Raw genomic sequence first — 19,450 nt, forward strand, 5'->3', positions numbered from 1 at the left:
TTTGAAACAAATTTCTAGCTATCATCTGCTTGGTGAGGGAATTGTACAAAGCTTCAGTTCCCCAATGAGTTTTATCATGTTCTGTTTTTATTAATTTCCATAATATTCTGAAGGGAACTACTATTTTGTTATCTTTTAACATTGCCCATCCTGTCGGGCCAATTTCAGCCTTTAAATCAGTAATTAACTTCTGATCCTTTTTATCATATTCAACTATCTCAGGTAGTGGCAAAGATTTTTCAGGAATTATGCCTCATACCTCACCTTGTTCCGCAGCTTGCCTTGCCTCATGATCAGCTAATTTATTTCCCACTTCCCTGTCAGTGTTACCTTTCTGATGTCCTTTGCAGTGCATAATTGCTACTGCCGACGGAAGTTGTACAGCATCTAGAAGTCGCAAAATTATATCAGCATGTTTTATGTCTTTCCCTTGAGCGGTTAAAAGTCCTCGCTCTTTCCAAATTGCCCCATGGGCATGAACTACACCAAAGGCATATTTTGAGTCTGTCCAGATATTTACTCGCAAACCTTCAGCAAGCTCTAATGCTCTTACTAAAGCGATTATTTCGGCCCGTTGTGCAGATGTGCCCTTAGGGAGTGACTTTGCTTCCACTACTTGGTCTGTGGTGGTCACCGCATATCCTGCCATTCAAACTCCATTCCTTACAAAACTGCTCCCATCAATATACCAAGTGTGGTCAGCCTCCTCCAGCGGCTCCTCCTTCAAGTCGGGCCTACTCGCATACACAGTCTCAATGGTTTCTATGCAGTCATGCACGACAGTCTCCATTTCCTGTTTATCAGTTAAAAAGGAAGCAGGATTGATAATAGTGGATGTGACAATTTCTATATCATCCTGTTCCATCAAAACTGATTGATATTTCAAGAATCTTGATGGCGAGAGCCAGTGTCCCCCTTTTTGTTCTAAAACGGAGGTTACAGTGTGGGAAGTGTGCACAATCATCTTCTGTCCCAATGCGAATTTTCGGGCTTCTTGGATAATCAAGACCACGGCAGCTACTGCCCGAAGGCATCCTGGCCATCCTTTGCTTACTTCATCCAATTGTTTGGAGAAGTATGCAACAGCTCGTTTATAAGGACCCAATTTCTGGGCCAAAATTCCCAAAGCCACTCCTTGTCTTTCATACGAGAACAGCCAAAAGGGCTTAGTTACATCGGGCAGGCCCAAAGCTGGAGCCCTCATTAGTTCCAATTTCAGTTCTTTGAATGCCCGCCTGGCTTCCATCTGTCCATATTAATTGTGTCAAGCTATTTTTCAACAGTTCATACAAAGGTTTAACCAGAAGTCCATAATTATAGATCCATAATCGGCACCAACCTGTCATTCCCAGAAAGGTTGAAGTTCTTTTACCATGGTTGGTTCTGGAGTCCTGCAAATGGCTTCTTTCCAGTCATTCCCGAGCTGTCTCTGTCCCTTAGAAATCACGAATCCCAAGTATATTACTTCTTTCTTCAAGATCTGGGCTTTCTGTAATGAGACTCGGTAGCCACTTAGTCCAAGAAAGTTTAGCAAACTCACAGTCCATTCTTTACATTCTTCATCCTTTTCTGTGGCTATCAAAATATCATCTACATACTGTAAAAGAGTACCATTTCCTGGAGGTCCTTCCCAGGCCTCTAATTCTTTAGCTAATTGATTTCCAAAGATCGTGGGGCTGTTTTTAAATCCTTGAGGTAACACTGTCCAGGTTAGTTGGGTTTTTCGTCCCGAGTCAGGGTTTTCCCATTCAAAGGCAAATAAATTGCGGCTTTCAGGGGCCAAGGTGAGGCAAAAGAATGCATCTTTCAGATCTAATACTGTGAACCATTCATAAGTTTCTTTTAAATTAGTTAGTAAGGTGTATGGGTTTGCCACTACCGGATATAGATCTTCAACTATCTTATTTATTGCCCGCAGGTCTTGTACCAATCGATATGTTTTGCCATCAGGCTTTTTGATAGGCAAAATACGAGTGTTATACTCTGAAGAGCATTCAATCAATAATCCAAATCTTATGAATTCCTCTATAATACTTTTCACTCCTCGCCTGTCCTCTAATTTCAGGGGATATTGCCTTACTTTGACAGGCTGTGCCCCCACTTTGAGTTTAACAACAACCAATTCTGCATTTTTGGCCTTTCCAGGGATTCCTGATGCCCATACTCCTGGATATACCTGGTCTTTTATTTCCTGTATAATTTCCTGTCCCCTAACCTGTGGTTCAGTGAGGGTCAAACTTAAAATTTCAATGTGGTTTTCTTCTGGTATTTTAAATTCAATTTCCCCTTCATTAAATTTTATTTCAGCATTCAATTGTTCTAATAAGTCTCTTCCCAAAAGTGGTCTAGGAGCTTCAGGCAGGTAGAGAAATTTGTGAATCCCTACACTTTTCCCAATTTTGAATTTCAAGGGTTTCAAAAAGAAAGCTTTCTCGACCTGTCCGGTTGCTCCCACAATATTAACATTTTGTTTACTTATGGGCAGTAACTCCTGATTTAATACTGAAAATGTGGCATCTGTATCTACTAGAAATTCTACAGGTTTTTCTTCTTTCCCTAGCTGTATTTTTACCAAGGGTTCCGCTAGGGAAGATTCCCCTGGTCTCCATCAACTTTCTTCCGTGCTGGCAACTGTCACTGGTTTGCTCAATCTTGGGCAATCCTTCTTCCAATGCCCCATTTGCTTACAATAAGAGCATTGATCTCTCAAGAGGGGTTGATTTCTTCTGGGTGGGGCACTTACACCACTTCTTACAACTCCTCTCCCCTCATTAGTGTTGTTTATCTGACCCCCTGTGGTGCGCAAGGCAGCCACTGTAGCATTAGCAATTGTTCTGCCCATCATTCTCTCCTTCTGACTGTCTCTGTTCCGATACACTTGCCAAGCAGTCTCCAGCAATTTTTCTAAATCTCTTGCATCTGTTCCTTGCACTTTCTGTAACTTTCTCCTGATATCATCCGCCGACTGTCCCAAAAACAGGAATATCAACTGACCCTTCCCCTCCTGGGAGGTAGGGTCTAAAGGAGTATATTTCTGCATTCCTTCTTTTAACCGATTCAAAAAATCAGTAGGAGATTCCTTTTTATCTTGTTTTATTTCGTACAATTTAGACCAATTTACTGGTTTTGGGACAGCATTTCTTATTCCATAAGCAATCCATTCCCTGTACCTCACTAATAATTCCCTGGCTCCTGTTTGGTTGGGGTCCCAGCCAGGATTGGTAACTGGAACATGATTATCCACCGTTCCTGGCAGGGTTCCAGCCAAAACCAGAGCCTGTACCTGGGCTCTGGCTGCTCTCACAACCATCTGCTTCTCCGACTCACTAAACACCACATCCAACATTGCATCCACATCCTCCCAATCAGGGTCCTGAGTTTTCACAATCAATTCAAATCCTTTAGCAACCTTTTCAGGATCGTCCCGATAATTCCCTGCAGTAATTCGCCAGCCGTCCAAGTCTGCTAAAGTAAAAGGCACTTTGATTCTAACAGGTCCTCCCACTCCCATCGCCTGCCTTAGAGGGGCCTATATAATAGGTCCCATTTTACTCCGAGTTCTGGCAGTGATGGGAGAAAATCCGATATCAGTTTCTTCCCTGACTCCTGCCTCCGATTCTTTAACCCCGACTGCACCAGCATCTCCTTCCCTATCACCTTCTTTCTCTGGCAGAGGCAAATAATCCTCCAGCCTTTCATTCTGTGAGCCAACTTTTAAACATCTCTGTCCAATGCTACACGCCGAACAACACCTCTTTAATTTTGTCTTTTGCTTATTTTTCTCTTTTTCTATCGCCAGAACCATAGGGTCCTGGGGTGTTAGATTGATTCCACATTCTTTCTGCCATTCAGGGTGATTTCGCAGGGTGAAAAACATATCGGCATAACCCACTTCATCCCATTTTCCTTCACGGCGTAGAAATAAAATGAGTTGTAACAAAGTATTATACTTTAAAGTTCCATTAAAAGGCCATTTTTCTCCTTCATCTAGCTTATATAAAGGCCACCACTGATTACAATATTTTATCAAGGTTTTACGATCCACACTACCTCCAGGTGTTCCCCGATATCTTTCCAGTGGGCCAAAATGCAGCCCAAAGGGCTCTTTTTCAGAACTCCACCCTGTTGGTTCCCCATTCTTAAACTTATACTACCCAAAGACAAAGACAAAGACAAAGGCTAGGGTATAAACACCACACACAATTAACAATTACAGCACAGACACAATAACCACTACTACCTCCCACTGATAACAAATGCCAGCATAAGCTGGTCAGAAACTTGCAAATACGCATATACCAAACATATAGCGTATATCACATACGCATATGTAAACCAAAATCAAATACAAATGCACAAACAAACGACCATACCAATCAATTGATCAATACAACCATGCAACGTAGTAACCAAGTGATTAATACAAATCGTACATGCAATTGTATGCTACCCTGTGGGGTTCTCACGAACTGCGACTGATGGGTAGCTTCAAATGACCGGTCCCCAAAACCAAAAAGAATGTCTTATTCTTACCAGAGGTCCTTGTCTGCCCCCGCACGGATCCGCCGAATCGGGGAGTCCCTCCAGAGAATTCTCCGGGGCCGGTCAAGGGAGTCTCCGACTCAGGGGGTCCTGCAGCCAGACAGAGATGGTCCCATCTGGGTCGCCAAACTGATACAAAAATTCGCGGATACTATCTTTCAAAGTCCGAACCTCCCCGTAAGAGGAAGCGGAGTATCCAGAAAGTTCCCGAAATAAAACTCAATAGTAACAAAGTCACTATTAAGCAGGCATCCTTTATTACAGCGCTGGGCAGCACTGGGGATTGATCCACCACGAGTGCTCCAGTGATTCAGTAAACTTCTAAAGATTATATACTATAAAGTCATACATATTAATGAGATTCACGAGGATTCATTAACATATGTAAAAGCTCAAGCTGCATGCATAGTTGTCCTTTTAGTGGTCTTTGGGAGTCCTCCAGTGGTCTCTGATGGTCTTCCTCACCTATCCGCTGGCTGAACTTTGGGTTTCCTTTGCCCATATATAGTCATTGAATGAGCTCCTCGGTCCTTTAGCCTTGGACTGTCACAAGGGGTTGATTTAAACTAGTTCCTCGAGTGCTTATCTCGGCACTGATGTCCTGAGTCTCTGTTATCAATGAATTTACGAGCTTATTCACTATCTTTTTAATCCTGTCTGGCACCAAGTTGCATTCTTCAAAACCCTGAAACTATCTTTGCAAGGGAGGAAACCACAAGAGAACAAGGATGCTTACAATAAGGACTAAGTCAAGGACTGTCAGGGGTTTAGTTCTTTCAATACACCGGTTACTATTGAAAGCTCGGGATGATCAGGAGACGTGGCGGCAGGCGCGGCTGTGCCTGCACGGTGCTACAGGCGACAGTAGCCCGGAAATAGACCCAGGATCGGCAGTGGGGACGCAGACAGGGGCAAGCATCGCGGGGGATGCGGAAGAAGCGGAGAGTTCGGACGGAGTAGCCTGGCTAACTACTCAGTCTGAGGCTCCCAAAGAGGTGGATCGGGAAGCGGCGGTGTTCCCTGTTGAGCCAGCAGGACCTTTGGAATGCCCCCCGCCCCCCGCATACCCCTGGGACGATTTGGCACAGGCGCGGGGAGGGTGACGTGCCAGCGGACGCAGCGGGAGTGACGGAGCGGAAGGAGAAAGATGACCAGCGCCGGAAGCAGCGCCGGAAGCAGCGCTGGCAGCGGCACCGCCCTCTGCCCGACCCTCGAGACTGGCTGCCGGGGCAACCCTTGAGATGGGAGTCGGACGAGGAGGAGGATTGGGGTGCCTGGAGGGGAGGACAGGGGGGGTATAGATCAACCTCGAGTAGCAGCGAATGAGAAGTTGGGGGAGAAACCGATGCCCACATGTGGGAAGACGGGGCAGATCGCCTGCAGCGCGCAAAAAAGAGGCATAAGGCAGCGGGGCCTCGGAGGACCAATCAGAAGGAGGGAAGAGAGGGACCGCCAAAAGGGGAGGTCCGGAGCGCTGCAGCTCCGGAGGGGTCCGCGGAGGACGTGCTGCGGCCGCTGCAGCAGGCTATGCGCGCACTAGGGGAAGTAACTGGGAGGCAGACAGGACTCTTAACGAAGGGGGCGCCCCAGCGACAGTCGAGTTACCTAACTGGCGGCTGATAGCCAGAGATTGTAGCCTCGATGGAGTAAGGATAGAGATGCCCGGGATATTCCCTGTCCGGATAGCTCCTGGAGGAGGGGCAGGGAGCTGCAAGCGGTAACGGAGAGTTCCCGCAGAGCGTATAGCAAAGTGGGCAGGTATGAAAAAAAAGCGGAACCTTGGCAAAAGATACAGCAAGGACTAGCAGAGCCGTTTACAACGTTTTGTGACAGGTTGCAGAAGGCTATTATAGAATCAGAATTGCCACAAGCAGCCAAGGAGGCAGTCCTTATGGATTGCCTCCGAAATCAAGCAAATCCGCAAACACAAGATGTCCTCCGCACCCTGGCGGTGGGGGCATCATTGGGTCAAACCATCAGGCATGTCTTGCGCCAGGAGGCGTTGAATCAGCATGGCGGTGTGGGAGCGCACATCTGCCAGAACCCTGACTGTGGAAGCGAATAAAGGGTGATGGTGCAAGCGGCCGGGGTGGGGCCGAGATGTCACTTGTGTGGACAGCAAGGGCACTTTAAAGCTGGGTGCCTGCTAGCGGAAAGGGGGGGGACGTAATGGAGGAGGAGCGCGCCCAGTAGGGAGGTGCTGGGTGTGTGGGAAGCCAGGACATCTGGCAAGAGATTGTCCAACTACAAAGCCGGGAAACGGCCAAAGGAGGGCGAAGCGAGGGGGATTCGCACCTCCTGTGAGTCAAATGGCCCCCATCATGGTGCCAGTGCCAGGAGCTTGGCCCACCATAGCGGGCCAAGGGGGAGTGAACCTTCAGGCAGGGGAGCAGAACCAGCAAGATTTGCAGGTTACAGCCCCCACGTGGCCTTGGTCATAGGCTGTGACGAGAGACCCATGGCGGCGGTGATGATTACCCCGCAAGAGCCGAGTTGCCCGGCACGGATATGCCTGGGAATGTTAATGGATACCGGGGCAGATGTCACAGTGATGCCACTCGAACGGTGGCCACCAACTTGGCCCCTTGCCATGGGAAAACGTATAATAGGGGTAGGAGGAAAACAACAGATGAGGACTAGTACTTGCCCTGTAAAATTCGAAGTCATGGACGAGGAGGCAGGGAAGCTCCTCACGGCCGTAGTGACCATACTAGTAGCAGATGGGGTAGCAAGCCCCTTGTTGGGGCAAGACGCCCTTGCCCAGATGGGGATCGGGTTGAAAAATTTAGCATAAGGGCCACTGCCTCAGAGGGGCTTCGTCACCACAGGTTAGTGTGGAAAACCGAACAGCCTGTCTGGGTGGAGCAGTGGCCCCTGACAACAGAGAAAACAGAGGCTGTAAGAGCTATAGTAAAACGAGAGCATGAAGCAGGGCACCTAGAGCCCTCGATGAGCCCATGGAACACCCCTATATTTGCTATAAAAAAGAAAGATAAAAACCAATGGAGGATGCTGCATGACCTTAGAGCAGTAAATCAGCAAATGGAGGACATGGGGCCTCTCCAACCTGGCCTACCAGATCTGAGTGCTGTCCCGAAAGGATGGCGAGTCATTGTTTTAGATCTCAAAGACTGCTTCTTCAGTATTGCACTACATCCAGATGATAGAAAGAGATTTGCCTTTACTCTGCCCGCGGCGAACCGCGCAGAACCAGGTAGTAGATGGCAGTGGAGAGTACTTTTGCAGGGGATGAAAAATTCTCCAGCGATCTGCCAGAGGTATGTGGCTTCTGCATTGCAGCAAGTAAGGCAACAGTATCAGGAGAGAATCTACATGATCCACTACATGGATGACGTCCTCATAGCTGTGCCCACCGAGGCATTGTGTGAACAAGTTTTTCAGACACCCAAAGGGGCCTTGCGGGACAGGGCCTCAAGGTAGCTGAGGCAAAGGTACAGCGAGGACCAGTGTGTGGATTTCTGGGTGCTAGAATACAAGGTGATTGCATACAAGCTCAGCCTATTAAACTTACACCTAAGGTTAAAAATTTACACGATGTACAGAAGCTGGTAGGAGCACTGCAGTGGTTGCGGACATTCGTGCGCATCACCGGTGAGGAGATGCAACCTTTCTATGCGTTGCTGAAAGGGACCGACCCATGGGAGCCCAGGAGTTTAGACCCAGAGGCAGTCGAGCAGTTGCAGACGATAGAACGTCGAATGCAAAAGGAAGGAGTATGGCGGTGGGACCCTCAGGAGGAATTAATTGCAGGTTGGATTCTGACCGCCGGTGGAGGATTAGGATTGCTATATCAAATACGGACAGGGGAAGAAAAGCCACTGCGATGGGTATATCAGAAGGTTCCCAAGGATGCGTTCTCCACAAAAGTCAAGGTAGCCGGGGGAATGATTTGGCGTCTGCGACGGGAGAGCAAGGGAATCTTTGGGAAGGAGCCAGATAAGCTCACAGTGCCGTGGAATGGGGAGAAATGGCGGAAGGTGGTAGAGAGTGAAGAGGATATACAATTGGCAGTATACTCATACCCAGGGAAAATCGTCACAGGCACGGTACAGAGGTGGGCCGAGACAGCCAAAGTGGTGGATTTGAGTGTGGATAGTAGAGTTTTGGATACCCCTCACCCAGGACCAACATATTTCACAGACGCTTCCTCGAAGACGAACAGAGCGGCGGTAGCGTGGAAAGAAGAGAATAGTTGGATGCGCCAGACGTATGAGGAGCAGGGTAAAGGTGTGCAGTGGCTAGAAGCGAAAGCGCTAGAGATGGCCCTGCGAAAGGATATAGATCGGCATATAAATGTGTGCACGGACTCCTTATATGTGTATAAACTATTCATGTCCATGAAACGAGAGGGTGTACCACACACGGAAATTGCCTTGATGCTAGAGGTTGCTTTATCGCAGCGAGGAGCAACTGTGACAGTAATTCACATTCGCAGTCATCAGATGGGGATTGGACCACTGATTGAGGGGAATCGCATGGCTGATGAGGCAGCCGCGGGAGTCTGGACATTGATGGAGGCAAAGAAACTGCATGAAAAACTGCACCTGGGTGCTAAAGCCTTGGCAAAGGAGTGTGGCATCTCAATAAGAGCAGCAAGAGAAGTAGTAGCCACCTGTCCTTACTGTCAGCACTCGCCATTGTGGGAGGCAGGAGTCAACCCTCGAGGACTGGAAGCAAATGCCATCTGGCAGACTGACTTTACTGAATGTCCACAGTTGGCCCCCGGACGGCACCTGGCGATTACAATTGATACATATAGTGGAGTCATCATGGCTACTCAGCATCGGAAGCAGACCGCAACGCAGTTGACTGCGCATTGGACCACGGTAATGGCGTGGCTTGGAAAGCCCACCGAGATAAAAACAGACAATGGACCACGCTTTTGGGCTTGAAGTACCGAAGAATGGTGTAAAGCTTGGAATATTGTATTAAAACACGGCATTGCTTACAATAGCACGGGGCAGGCAATAGTTGAACGCGCTCATCGCACCTTGAAAGCAAAAATAATACAGCTTGGGGAGGGGGAGGGGATTAAGGGAGCTATACCCATAGCAGCTCAGCAAACTATTTTAATGCGTGCATCATGTTCGCTTAATCATTTTATACGTGGGCAGGAGCAAGTTACAGCAGTGGAGAAGCACTTTGGCAAAGGTCAAGCAGGCGAGCGCTATCCGCAGGTACGAGTAAGGTTCCCAGGCAGTGAGCAATGGGAGAGAGGATGGAAACTGAGATGCCTGGGGAGGGGCTACGCCGCGGTTGAGAATGAAGGGCGCATAGAATGGGTGCCTGCAAAGTGTGTGAAAGCAGAACTGTGCAAGGATGTACAATGAATAATCCCTTTCTGAGTTGTCTCTTTGCAGGGTCTGCAGACATGGATCCTCATGCTAGCCGTACCATTGGGAAAAGAAATGAGCTCCTTGACAAGATCGCAAGCAATATTGCAACGAGAGCGACACTGGGAAAGGGCGGCAAAAGAGAGATATGAACTGGGACTGGATAGTAATAATTGGGGGGATCTTGTTATGTGTAGTAACCATGGTTACTTGTGGGCTGCCATTGTTATGCTGTGTTATAAGACAAATCAAAGAGCGCCTGCAAGAGTTACATGAATATAGACCTGACCGCAATATGTATCCGCTTACGCAAGTAGCTTTGTAGAACTTTTAGCAGCATGGGGAGGGGGAGATGTAGGGGAATAGACAGGGATCGGCGACCGGAAGATCACGGGCTGTGACGGAAAGGTAGACTCCTCCCCATAGGAGTGGCAGGAACAGGAAGCGCAAGAGCTATATAAGCGTGTGACGCAGCTAAATAAACGGACATTTTGTATCCATCATATTGATGTCTGTGCATCACTGTCCCCAGGGTGGGTAGAGCCCTGTGTCCCGGAGATATGCAGCCCAAGATAAGTTCTCCCGTAGAAGCGTACAGCTACAGTGGTTATTAGGTGCAGCTCAGAACTTCAGTGAATACCTCCTGTATCTTCTGCTGTGCGGATGCTATTATCCCTGAATTCATGGGCTGTCTTGTGGCAGATGAGCGAGGACAGCAAATCCTGTGCCTGAGACGGGTTCCGTGTTTATCCAGGGTCCTGTGAAGTTGTAACAGAATGGGAAGGGGCGGGGGGACTAGATCACCTCTGCCTCGAAAAATAGAATTTTTAACTAAGTTGTAAGACACAAGTTCTGCTTAAAAGAGAAGTACTTGAGAAAGTAAAGACAGTAAGACTTACTCTGAATGGCCTTTGTCATGGAGAAAAGTTTTAAAAAATATTTAGTATGCTTGTCATGCTGCTTAAAATCTTGCAGAGACCAACTGATTTGACAGCAATTTTTAGACATTAAAGAAGTCATTGAGAAATGTGAAATTTTAAAATACCTTTTAGAAAGCAACAATATACACTTTTGTGTGTATCTTCTGCGCAAGTGTTCTGGCTGGAGCAGAATCGATGACTGCAGTCTGTCCAGACTGAACAGCAGTATGGCAAGCAAATCTGCTCCTAGTACACACCTCTAAAGTATCTGATGGTGGATTGGAGATAAGAAGAAAGTCTGTGAATAAGCTTTAATAGCAATCCGCGTCTGTCCTTTTAACCACACCGATGAAGCAAGGAGGCTCATGTCATAATTCTTTCCCTATTGCTGACACAGGGCAGGGAAACCTAATACCTGTTGCCTAGTTTAGGTTGGAAGCAACATCGCATCTTTCTAAAAAAATTAGTTTAGTGCTTACTATTGCTATTTCTGAGACAATGTAAAATAGGTGCAAATAGATGTTATTTATTAAAAATAACAAAACATTGGCTAGTTAAGAAGTTAGAAACAAAGCCCCTGACTGCGTCATGAGAATGCTCGTGTTTTTTGAGCCTTCAGCCGTTTTAAAAACGATTAGGTGCTGCCACCTCCTGCACATCAGCCCTCCTGCGTTGCTTTGCCCTCTCCTGCTGCGTACTCACACTGTTTTGCTGTTCTTCCCTCCATTTCCCTGCCTGTACTTGAGCACAACTGCTCTAGGAATTGCTCCCATCTACTCTACCAAGTCCTGACATAATGCCAGAAAGGGTACAGTGCTCTCGTAGGTAGCAGTCTGTATGTCAAAACAGCATGCATTGGTTTCATATGTTTTCCTGCGCTATAGTTGCTTGTGTTTGCAATGCCCCATGTTCATTTGTCTGAAGGGTTTTGGAGGAAAATGCTCCCCTGTTCTGCTCATGTAGGACATAAATAAAACAGTGGTTCAATTTTAGCGCATTTCTAGCGGTTGGGATTTAGGTGAGGTAGTTGATTTGGGGGGGGAAAGAAGGCAAAATGAGGAAGTGATCAGAAGTGAAGAAGAGCCTTGTGAGTGGGTGGACCTAAGTAAGCATGCAGGTGAATCTCTGGTGAGGCGGTGGGCAGTGCCTGTGCCTCGGTGTTTTCAGCAGCTGAGAGGCATGTTGGGTACCTCTTCAGCTGAATATTAAAGAAAGGCTTCTTTGAGCCTGGATTAGAAAGAGAAATGCATAATGGGATTATCAATAGGTGTTGCTTCGACCAGGGAAGGAGCCGCCTTGGTTCCTATGCTACCCTGTAAGCATGAATTCAAGCAGCCACCTGCTACCTGACCCTTAACCTATGCCCTGCTTGTCCTCCCCACCTGCACACTTTGAGGCAAGACTTCAATTCTTGCCTCAGTATGGTATGAACAATTTCTCAACTCAGAAAAAGGAGGAGGTTTTGTTGAACTCTTTGGAGGCTAATGGTCCTCCCCTAGCTGCTCCATACAGCAGCAGCAGGATCCAGGTGAATCATGACTAAGAGTAAAGCCAAATATTAGATGGGGAAAAATCAAGATGGTACATTTGTCACAACAACTGGGATAGCCTCTGTGGATCGGGGAGCAAAGGCCAGTCCCACAAAGTCTGGGACTGGAGCATTTATCGTGGTACTTCAGGCCTCTTTTTACAAAGGGTACCTTGAGCTGTCTACATGCTTGCAGGATGGAGGAGGAAAGGTGGCAGCTTGGAAGCGAGCTGTATTTCAGGTAGAGATCAGAGCACGGACTTCTATCAGGAATGTGACGGGAACTCTCTTGCTGAGCATAGTTAAATAACTTACGAGAGTTGAGCGGACAGAAGATTTTTAAGGGCAAGAAGCAATTTTGACGTTATTCTGGTGTTAGCGCCTTGTGTCTTAAACATGGACCATGTCCAAAACATGGTTTGAAATGAGTTCAGCCTATTGACATTTTAAATGTAAGTGTAGGTTCATACTGCTTTGTTGCCTGCCTGCTGCAAAAGACACCCACGTAGTCACAGGTGAATCTCTCTCCTAGAACTGAAGATCTAAACTAGTCCTCTAAACTATGCTCCATTTCACCACCACTCAAAGCAAAGATCACTTAAACAATAGTGGCTGTTAAAGAGAAACCCAAAATTGTGATAAAGATGGTAAAATCACATATAAAATATTGTGCTCTCAGCCTTGAACAGACATGCTTTGAAGTAGCAATAAGGCATGTTGTGTCATGTGTTCCAGTCCCATCCCCTCCACCCGCCAACCTATTAATTTTGGCCCTTGTGCCCAGGTACTTAAAAGAAAAGCTTTTGAAAGTGACTTTGCAGCAACTATGTATTGCAGTAGTGTCATAAGGCAAGTCAAGTGGCCTGCAGGAACCCAACAAGGTAGGTGAGCGTGGAAGAGGAAGTTGCTGGCAGAGGAAGCAAGACGCTCTCATGTTCTCATCTTTGTGAACTCTTGGAGCCTGTGTTACATCAACATGCCTGTTTGATTCCTCTTCCTTAGTGAAATGCTTAATGAACACTAGGGAATCTGTTGCAAACACAAGTAATTCAGAACCCAGGCATTACAAGGATGCAAAAGGTCTCGCTCTGAATTGCCTCTGTAAGCATTGGTGCATGTCACCCTCTTGAGTGTTGCAAATGCTCCCCACATGCTGGCCAACTATTCCTCCTTCCTTGTGGCTAATAACTCCATTCTTCCCCAAAGCGGCAGGGCAGTGCATGGCGTTGTCTGGCTTCACTAGGCTTCTTCTGCTCTGGGTTGCACAGAGAAATATTACACTTGCTTTGCTGGAAGCCAGTGAGGTTTAACCGGCCAGAGGTGTTGTTGAAAGGTTGGGTGGAGGCAGGCAAACACCGCTATGTCGCCTGTTGGTTAGCATTGCCCTCCTCTGAACTATGCACGGATTTCAAGTTTTGGACAGGAAGAATTTGTGGTTTGATGGTCACAGTGGCATCTCGGTGGGCACACTGAGACTGCATGGCTCTCAGATTAATTAAACAAGGTATTCTGGACTTCTGTTAAATGCCGGGAAGACTGACACTCTCCTGGCAGCACAGAAATGAGCAGTTACAAGCTTCTGGAAGATTGCATTGAATTAAAGATTAGGCACTTGCATTTGTTAACTCAGCATGGGTGCAGTCATGCAGGTGGCATGTGTGTCCACCAACCAACTGGAGCCTTTTTCTCTGCCTGAGTGCTTATGCTTGGAGCTGTAATGAAGTTTTTCTCAGCAGAATTCTCTTCTTTGGGTCCTGATGGTTCCTTATGCCCTGATACAGTGCCTCCGCCAGCTCTGCCTGTGCCCAATAGCTCAGCTGAGACCGGCTATTTTATATGGCTTTGCTACAATAAAACACTCACACATTTACCATTTCTAACAGGCTTCATTGAACTTGTATTATAAAGGTAATTTACAATGAAACAATTAAATAAACAATAAGCTAAAGCACAATACATTTCAAAGGGCTCATATGACTACAACATTCCAACACATTAAAACTTTAAAACAACATTAACACTCAAAGTGTACCTACACCTATACTTATCTTTCTAACACGTTTCAAGACTCTCAACAAAGTACCTTTTTGGTTACAGTCCCTGTAAACACACAAGACCGGTGAAACACTCAAGCAATTGTACAACTGAGAAGAACACTACACAAGACAGGAACAAACAATGTGCTGGAAACTGCCTGGGGAATAGGGGGTTTACCTCTAAATTGAACTGACTCTTTGGACAACGAATGGATAACACTAGCATGCTCTCTGGAATACATGTGTGACATCCTTAGCGGGAACAAGCCTCCGTGTCACTCAACACTGTAATTTCACAAAAGCTTTAGGTTAGTGCTGCCTAAAGAAATAGCCCACCTTTCTCTGGCCGTTTGCTCCCGTGCATGTCTCACGCTACTCTTGAGCCAGTGCAAAGTGCTGGTATATTTGCCCAGTGAAGCAGCCAGGGAAACTCATTGAGCTTAACAAACAACAAATTAACATTCAGCAAACAAACATGAAAGAGAACTCACTGTATTCTCCTTGATCTCCCTGGTCATGTTCACTGTGCAGATATGTTGGCACCAGAAAGACACCAGCACGGTGGGGTGGGGGGGTGGGGAACATGGTGACTGGGAGCAGGAGGACTATTTCTGTAGGCAGCAGTACTCTCAAAAAACACCAGTTACAAACATCCTGTAGAAAGGCTTTACCTTTTCCATTCTGAAACAAGTAACATGTTTTCAAACCGATTTATAGGGCAAATCAAACAGTCAAGAGCAAAACGGTGGACTAGGACAGAACTGCAAAACAATGGTCTAGTACTGTAAATGAGATCTGTTCCTGCTCCATGAGTACTGAAAGGCCGCATGATAGTTGGTACAACAGGGGCTGCTACAGCCAGATCGCTGGCAAGTCTGCTGCTCCAGTATCTCTTCTTTATTCCTGTCTGAGAAACAGTATTGACGTACCCAAAGACTTCATCATCATGAGGTTCTGTAAAATCAAGTTCTTCCACAAAATGGTTTTCATTAACTCCGTGCTCCACCTTCCTGCATGGAGGTGTCACAGGAGACAAAAGGATGGTCGAGTTTGGCTCACCTGGAGTTAAGTCCGCTACGATACCAGAATCACTGAGGCTTTCAAGAGAAATTGACCCAATTCCTTCAGTGAAGAAGGCGAGCTTAGAGGACAGGCATCTTGAGCTCTGAGCTCTGAACATGTTTTGAATGAACTGCTCCCCTTCTAGGCTATATGGCACCACATCAGTCTGGATGGTCTGCTCCACCATCATGTTTCTGACTTTCTCCTCCTCCTCCTGGGAAAAAGTTAGTTTTTCATCCAGAACATTTTCAAGCATCTCTTGATTCACAGTAGAATTGGAGGGAGCTGGCTCACTCAACTCAGAGGTTGTGGTGGTCAAACTCTCTTCAAATAAATCAGTCCCGTTAGCTGTGTCCTCATGAAGAAACAGCCCACTATCTGCCAGCTCCTCCAGAGCTTGGTCCTCTGTGGTGGGGCTGTCTGGCATCGTGGTACACAACGGCTTGCCCTCAGAGTCACACGTGTACTCCGGGCGCTGCTCATCTCTCACAGAGCTCTTCAGGGCCATCTCCATGCTTGACACCAAAGATTCCAGTTTCTTGTTTTCAATGCTTATTTCTAGGAAGTATTTCTGAAATTTTTTGTCTTTCTCAGCCAAGCTGTTCTTCATGCTCTCAATAACTTGCTTGAGTTCTTTAATTTCCCTCCTTGCTTCCAAGAGGCTCAGCTCCATCTCCACATGATTACACTCGTCTTCAATCCAGTCTTCCTTCATACGTTCCACCTGAGCTTTGAGCTTTTCGATTTCTCTTTCCCTGGAGCAAAATAAAAATATCGTAACACTTCTGGTGACTGCCTAGTTAAAGAGTCAACGTGAGGCTCCACCTCACTGGGGTGGCTATGCTGCAAAGATGCTCCAAGGAAGAAGCAAATTCCTCCATGCATCATTTGCTGCCACCTCTGGGAGAACTGGCAGAGATGTCAGCTGGCTGCCAAGACACACTGGCTGATTCCTAGCTGGAGTCACCAACCTTGCCACACAGCCAGCAGCCTTGTGGGCTATGCTGTGGTCCTGGACACTTTGAGGTGAAAGTGGTGGCCTCTGGGTTAGGTCCAACCAGTACAGCGCTTAACATCTCATCTACTGCCTCACCCTGGAGGAAATGACAAACAGCTGCCTGGATGTGTCCCCTGTGCCTGCCAGCAGCTCGTCACGTATAGCCAGAGCCAACAGTGGCCTCAGACAGCAGGATGGCTCAGGGCTGCAGGCACCTGGCTTGCTTTGCACCCGGCTTGCTTTGCACCCCCCCAGCCCAGCATGGATCCAGAGGCTTCTGCCTTCACTTGCAAGCAAGTGGGGAGAAGGGCCCCCTGCGTGAGATCCAGCCCTCACAGGTACAGATGTCAGGCCACCCAAAGCAGACCAAGGGGTCGCTGGGACTCTACCTTGGGGCTCCATTCAAACAACCCTTTGTGCCCGCTTGGGTTGTGTGTGCTGGAAAGCCAGTTCTCAGAGCACAGCTTTAGTAAAAGAGACAACATCTTTTGCTGTGTAATGTACATTGTTGCTTCTTCGCTTAGCATCCATACAAAGTGCTATTGCAAAAAAGTCCATATCTAAGCAACAAAACCACAAGCGGGCACACTAGTTTGTGTCAGAGCTTTTCTTTCATTAGGGGAAAAGGGGGACATTTGTCGTCATATTTTCTGAGTGAGGTGGAACTTTTTTTATGTATAAAAGGTCTCAGTGCTAAAGTAGGCTGGTGAAGAACTATCCTTTGAAAGTCTTCTATCGGGAAAGTTCAAAAAAAGGGAAAAAGAGACAGCCATATTTGTAACGAAAGTGCACGGTACATATTCACTGAGCACACAATGAAACCTTAAATACCTGAAAACAACCTAATCAGCCCGATCATATTTCAAATCTCTTAATGAAAACTTTACATGGTCAAGAAAAGAGTACAAATGATCAGGACTCCCATCCCTTAATGCTCCTGAATAAATCTTGTCCAGTCTTATTTCTGAAGTGAAATATACCTTTCTGTAACTTTGCACTCGGATTCCTTCAGCTTTTTTTTCAAATGCCGTATTGTAACTTCTTTCTGCTGCAGAGGAGTCAAATACCGCTCCGGATTTTCTGGCTTAGTGCTGCAATTGTGACCACAAGAAATAGATTTCCCTGATCGCCTGAAAAGAAAAAAACCATCACACCATCACATAACATCACTCCTACAGTTCTTCAGTCCTGGCAAAAAGGAACACATCCCATAGACTGATATGGCGCTTGACTCATTTTGGGCTCCTCAGTGTCCACACAAGTGACTCCCTCTGGCAAACCAAAGTACTTGAGAAAATGGCTGATTTGTGGCTATAGTACAAAATTTACTATTTATCATACTTGTTTTCAGTGCCATTACCTCAAATGAGACATTTAACTTTAAAACACCTAGCCATCTCCTCACCCAAAACGGTGCCCAAGAGCAGGCAGCTGGGCCATTGGCAAGGGCACCCAGCTGCAGACACAGCCAGGTAAGGAAGCGTACAGACTGAGTTCAGCTCCACATGTGAGTTAAGAAGCCGAGCACCCTGAAACCTACATTAATCCTGTCTAGCTTTAGGTGTGTATCTGACATGCTTGGCTGTTGAGTTGCCTGGGGTGGGAGGAAAGAGAGAGAAAGGGAGGGAGAGAAACAACAATTTCTTCTCTGCAATACCTGTCGCACGCTCCCGCAGGTATTAGTTTTCTTCCCTGTAGAGGAAACTGCACGCAGAGGTACCTAAGGCCGGGCAGGGTGAATTATTCACCCGAGCATACAATATTTTCTATACAACCCCACCCAACTCTCTCCAAAGGAGAAAGGACCTTTCTGTGAAAGAACCAGGAAAGCCACATGAGAACTGACAGCATAAAACCACGGAAAGGAGCCTGCCTTGGAGTGAAAACCAGCTACAAAGTGCTTTGACTAAAAGTAACCTTGAATTTTACAGTACTGAAACAGTAAAACTTTTACATGGGATAGAGCACACTGTTGATTGTCGAGCCACCAATATGAAGAGTCACACCCATGCTGAGGAGCAACACGACCCCTTTGGCAAGCCAGACAACCAGCTGATGCCACATTTGAGTGCAGAGAAGGTAAGTCAGTGTGCTGAACACCAGGATGCTGAAATAAAGACTTGCCTCGTCACTTGGCTGCTGTCACTTCCTTTGTTTGAGCCTGAGTTGCTTCTGCTGGCTAAAGAAGCCCCATAATTCTGACGGGTGTTCGCAGGACTCGGCTGGTTTTTGCTCAGTGTTGACAAAGGGGCCTTTTCACGGGAAGCAGGTGGGCTGGGTCTGGACTTGTTGGATAAGGATCCATTATTCTGACCATGAAGGCCACAACTGGAGGAGAACCAACATGGTTAAAGCATACTGGATTATCTTTATCACACAACTCATTATGTGTCTTATTTCACGCACAAAGTTGTCTACACACTAAAACAGGTAGATAACTGTGAGTGGCCGGGAAGAAAGTCCTGAAGTCATCAGCCACTGCACACTCTTTCACTGACTGTGGGGCTCTCAGTCTGAATTATGTGATCTAGGGAAACGGTGGCCATTTTCACGTTTCTCTGTGGCTAGCACGGTTCCCACTGACTCCACCAGATCATCCACCTTCCCTGAACCTCTGACTCCATTAAGTAATGAGAGGACTGCAGCCTGGGCTAGTGCCAAAAGAACCACGCTTCAGCCTTCCCTGGCCAGACCTGCAGAGAGATGCCTGCTCGTGGAGGTTTGCTCTAAGACTGCTTTCATGCTCCTTGGCAAGCAGCCTGAGGGATCACAGTGTGTGATGAAAACAGATTTGTTTGAGCCACTGTTCCTTTCTCTCTTTGGCATAGAGGGTGCTTCAGCTGCCACTGTCAACTATTCATAGAATCATAGAAGAGAACCATAGAATCATTAAGGTTGGAAAAGACCCCTAGGATCATCAAGTCCAACTGTCAACCCAACATCACCAAGTCTCCTAAACCATGCCCTGAGGTGCCACATCTACACATCTTTTAAGTACCTCCAGGAACGGC

At 46.8% G+C, this 19,450-nt stretch overlaps 1 protein-coding gene across 1 annotated transcript in view; it reads right to left on the reverse strand.

Moving 5' to 3' along the window:
- Positions 1–360: 360 nt before the first annotated feature.
- Positions 361–19,450, reverse strand: part of LOC142055630 (myelin and lymphocyte protein-like) — a 36,580-nt gene continuing 17,490 nt past the window's right edge. Inside the window, exons 4-5 of the mRNA XM_075089746.1 lie at positions 668–793; positions 361–387 (exon numbers count right to left, since the gene is read on the reverse strand). Of these exons, the coding sequence (XP_074945847.1) occupies positions 361–387; positions 668–793 (153 nt within the window). The remainder of the gene's footprint in view (positions 388–667; positions 794–19,450) is intronic.

Source organism: Phalacrocorax aristotelis, chromosome 3 (assembly GCF_949628215.1).
Source record: "Phalacrocorax aristotelis chromosome 3, bGulAri2.1, whole genome shotgun sequence".
NCBI lineage: Eukaryota > Metazoa > Chordata > Aves > Suliformes > Phalacrocoracidae > Phalacrocorax > Phalacrocorax aristotelis.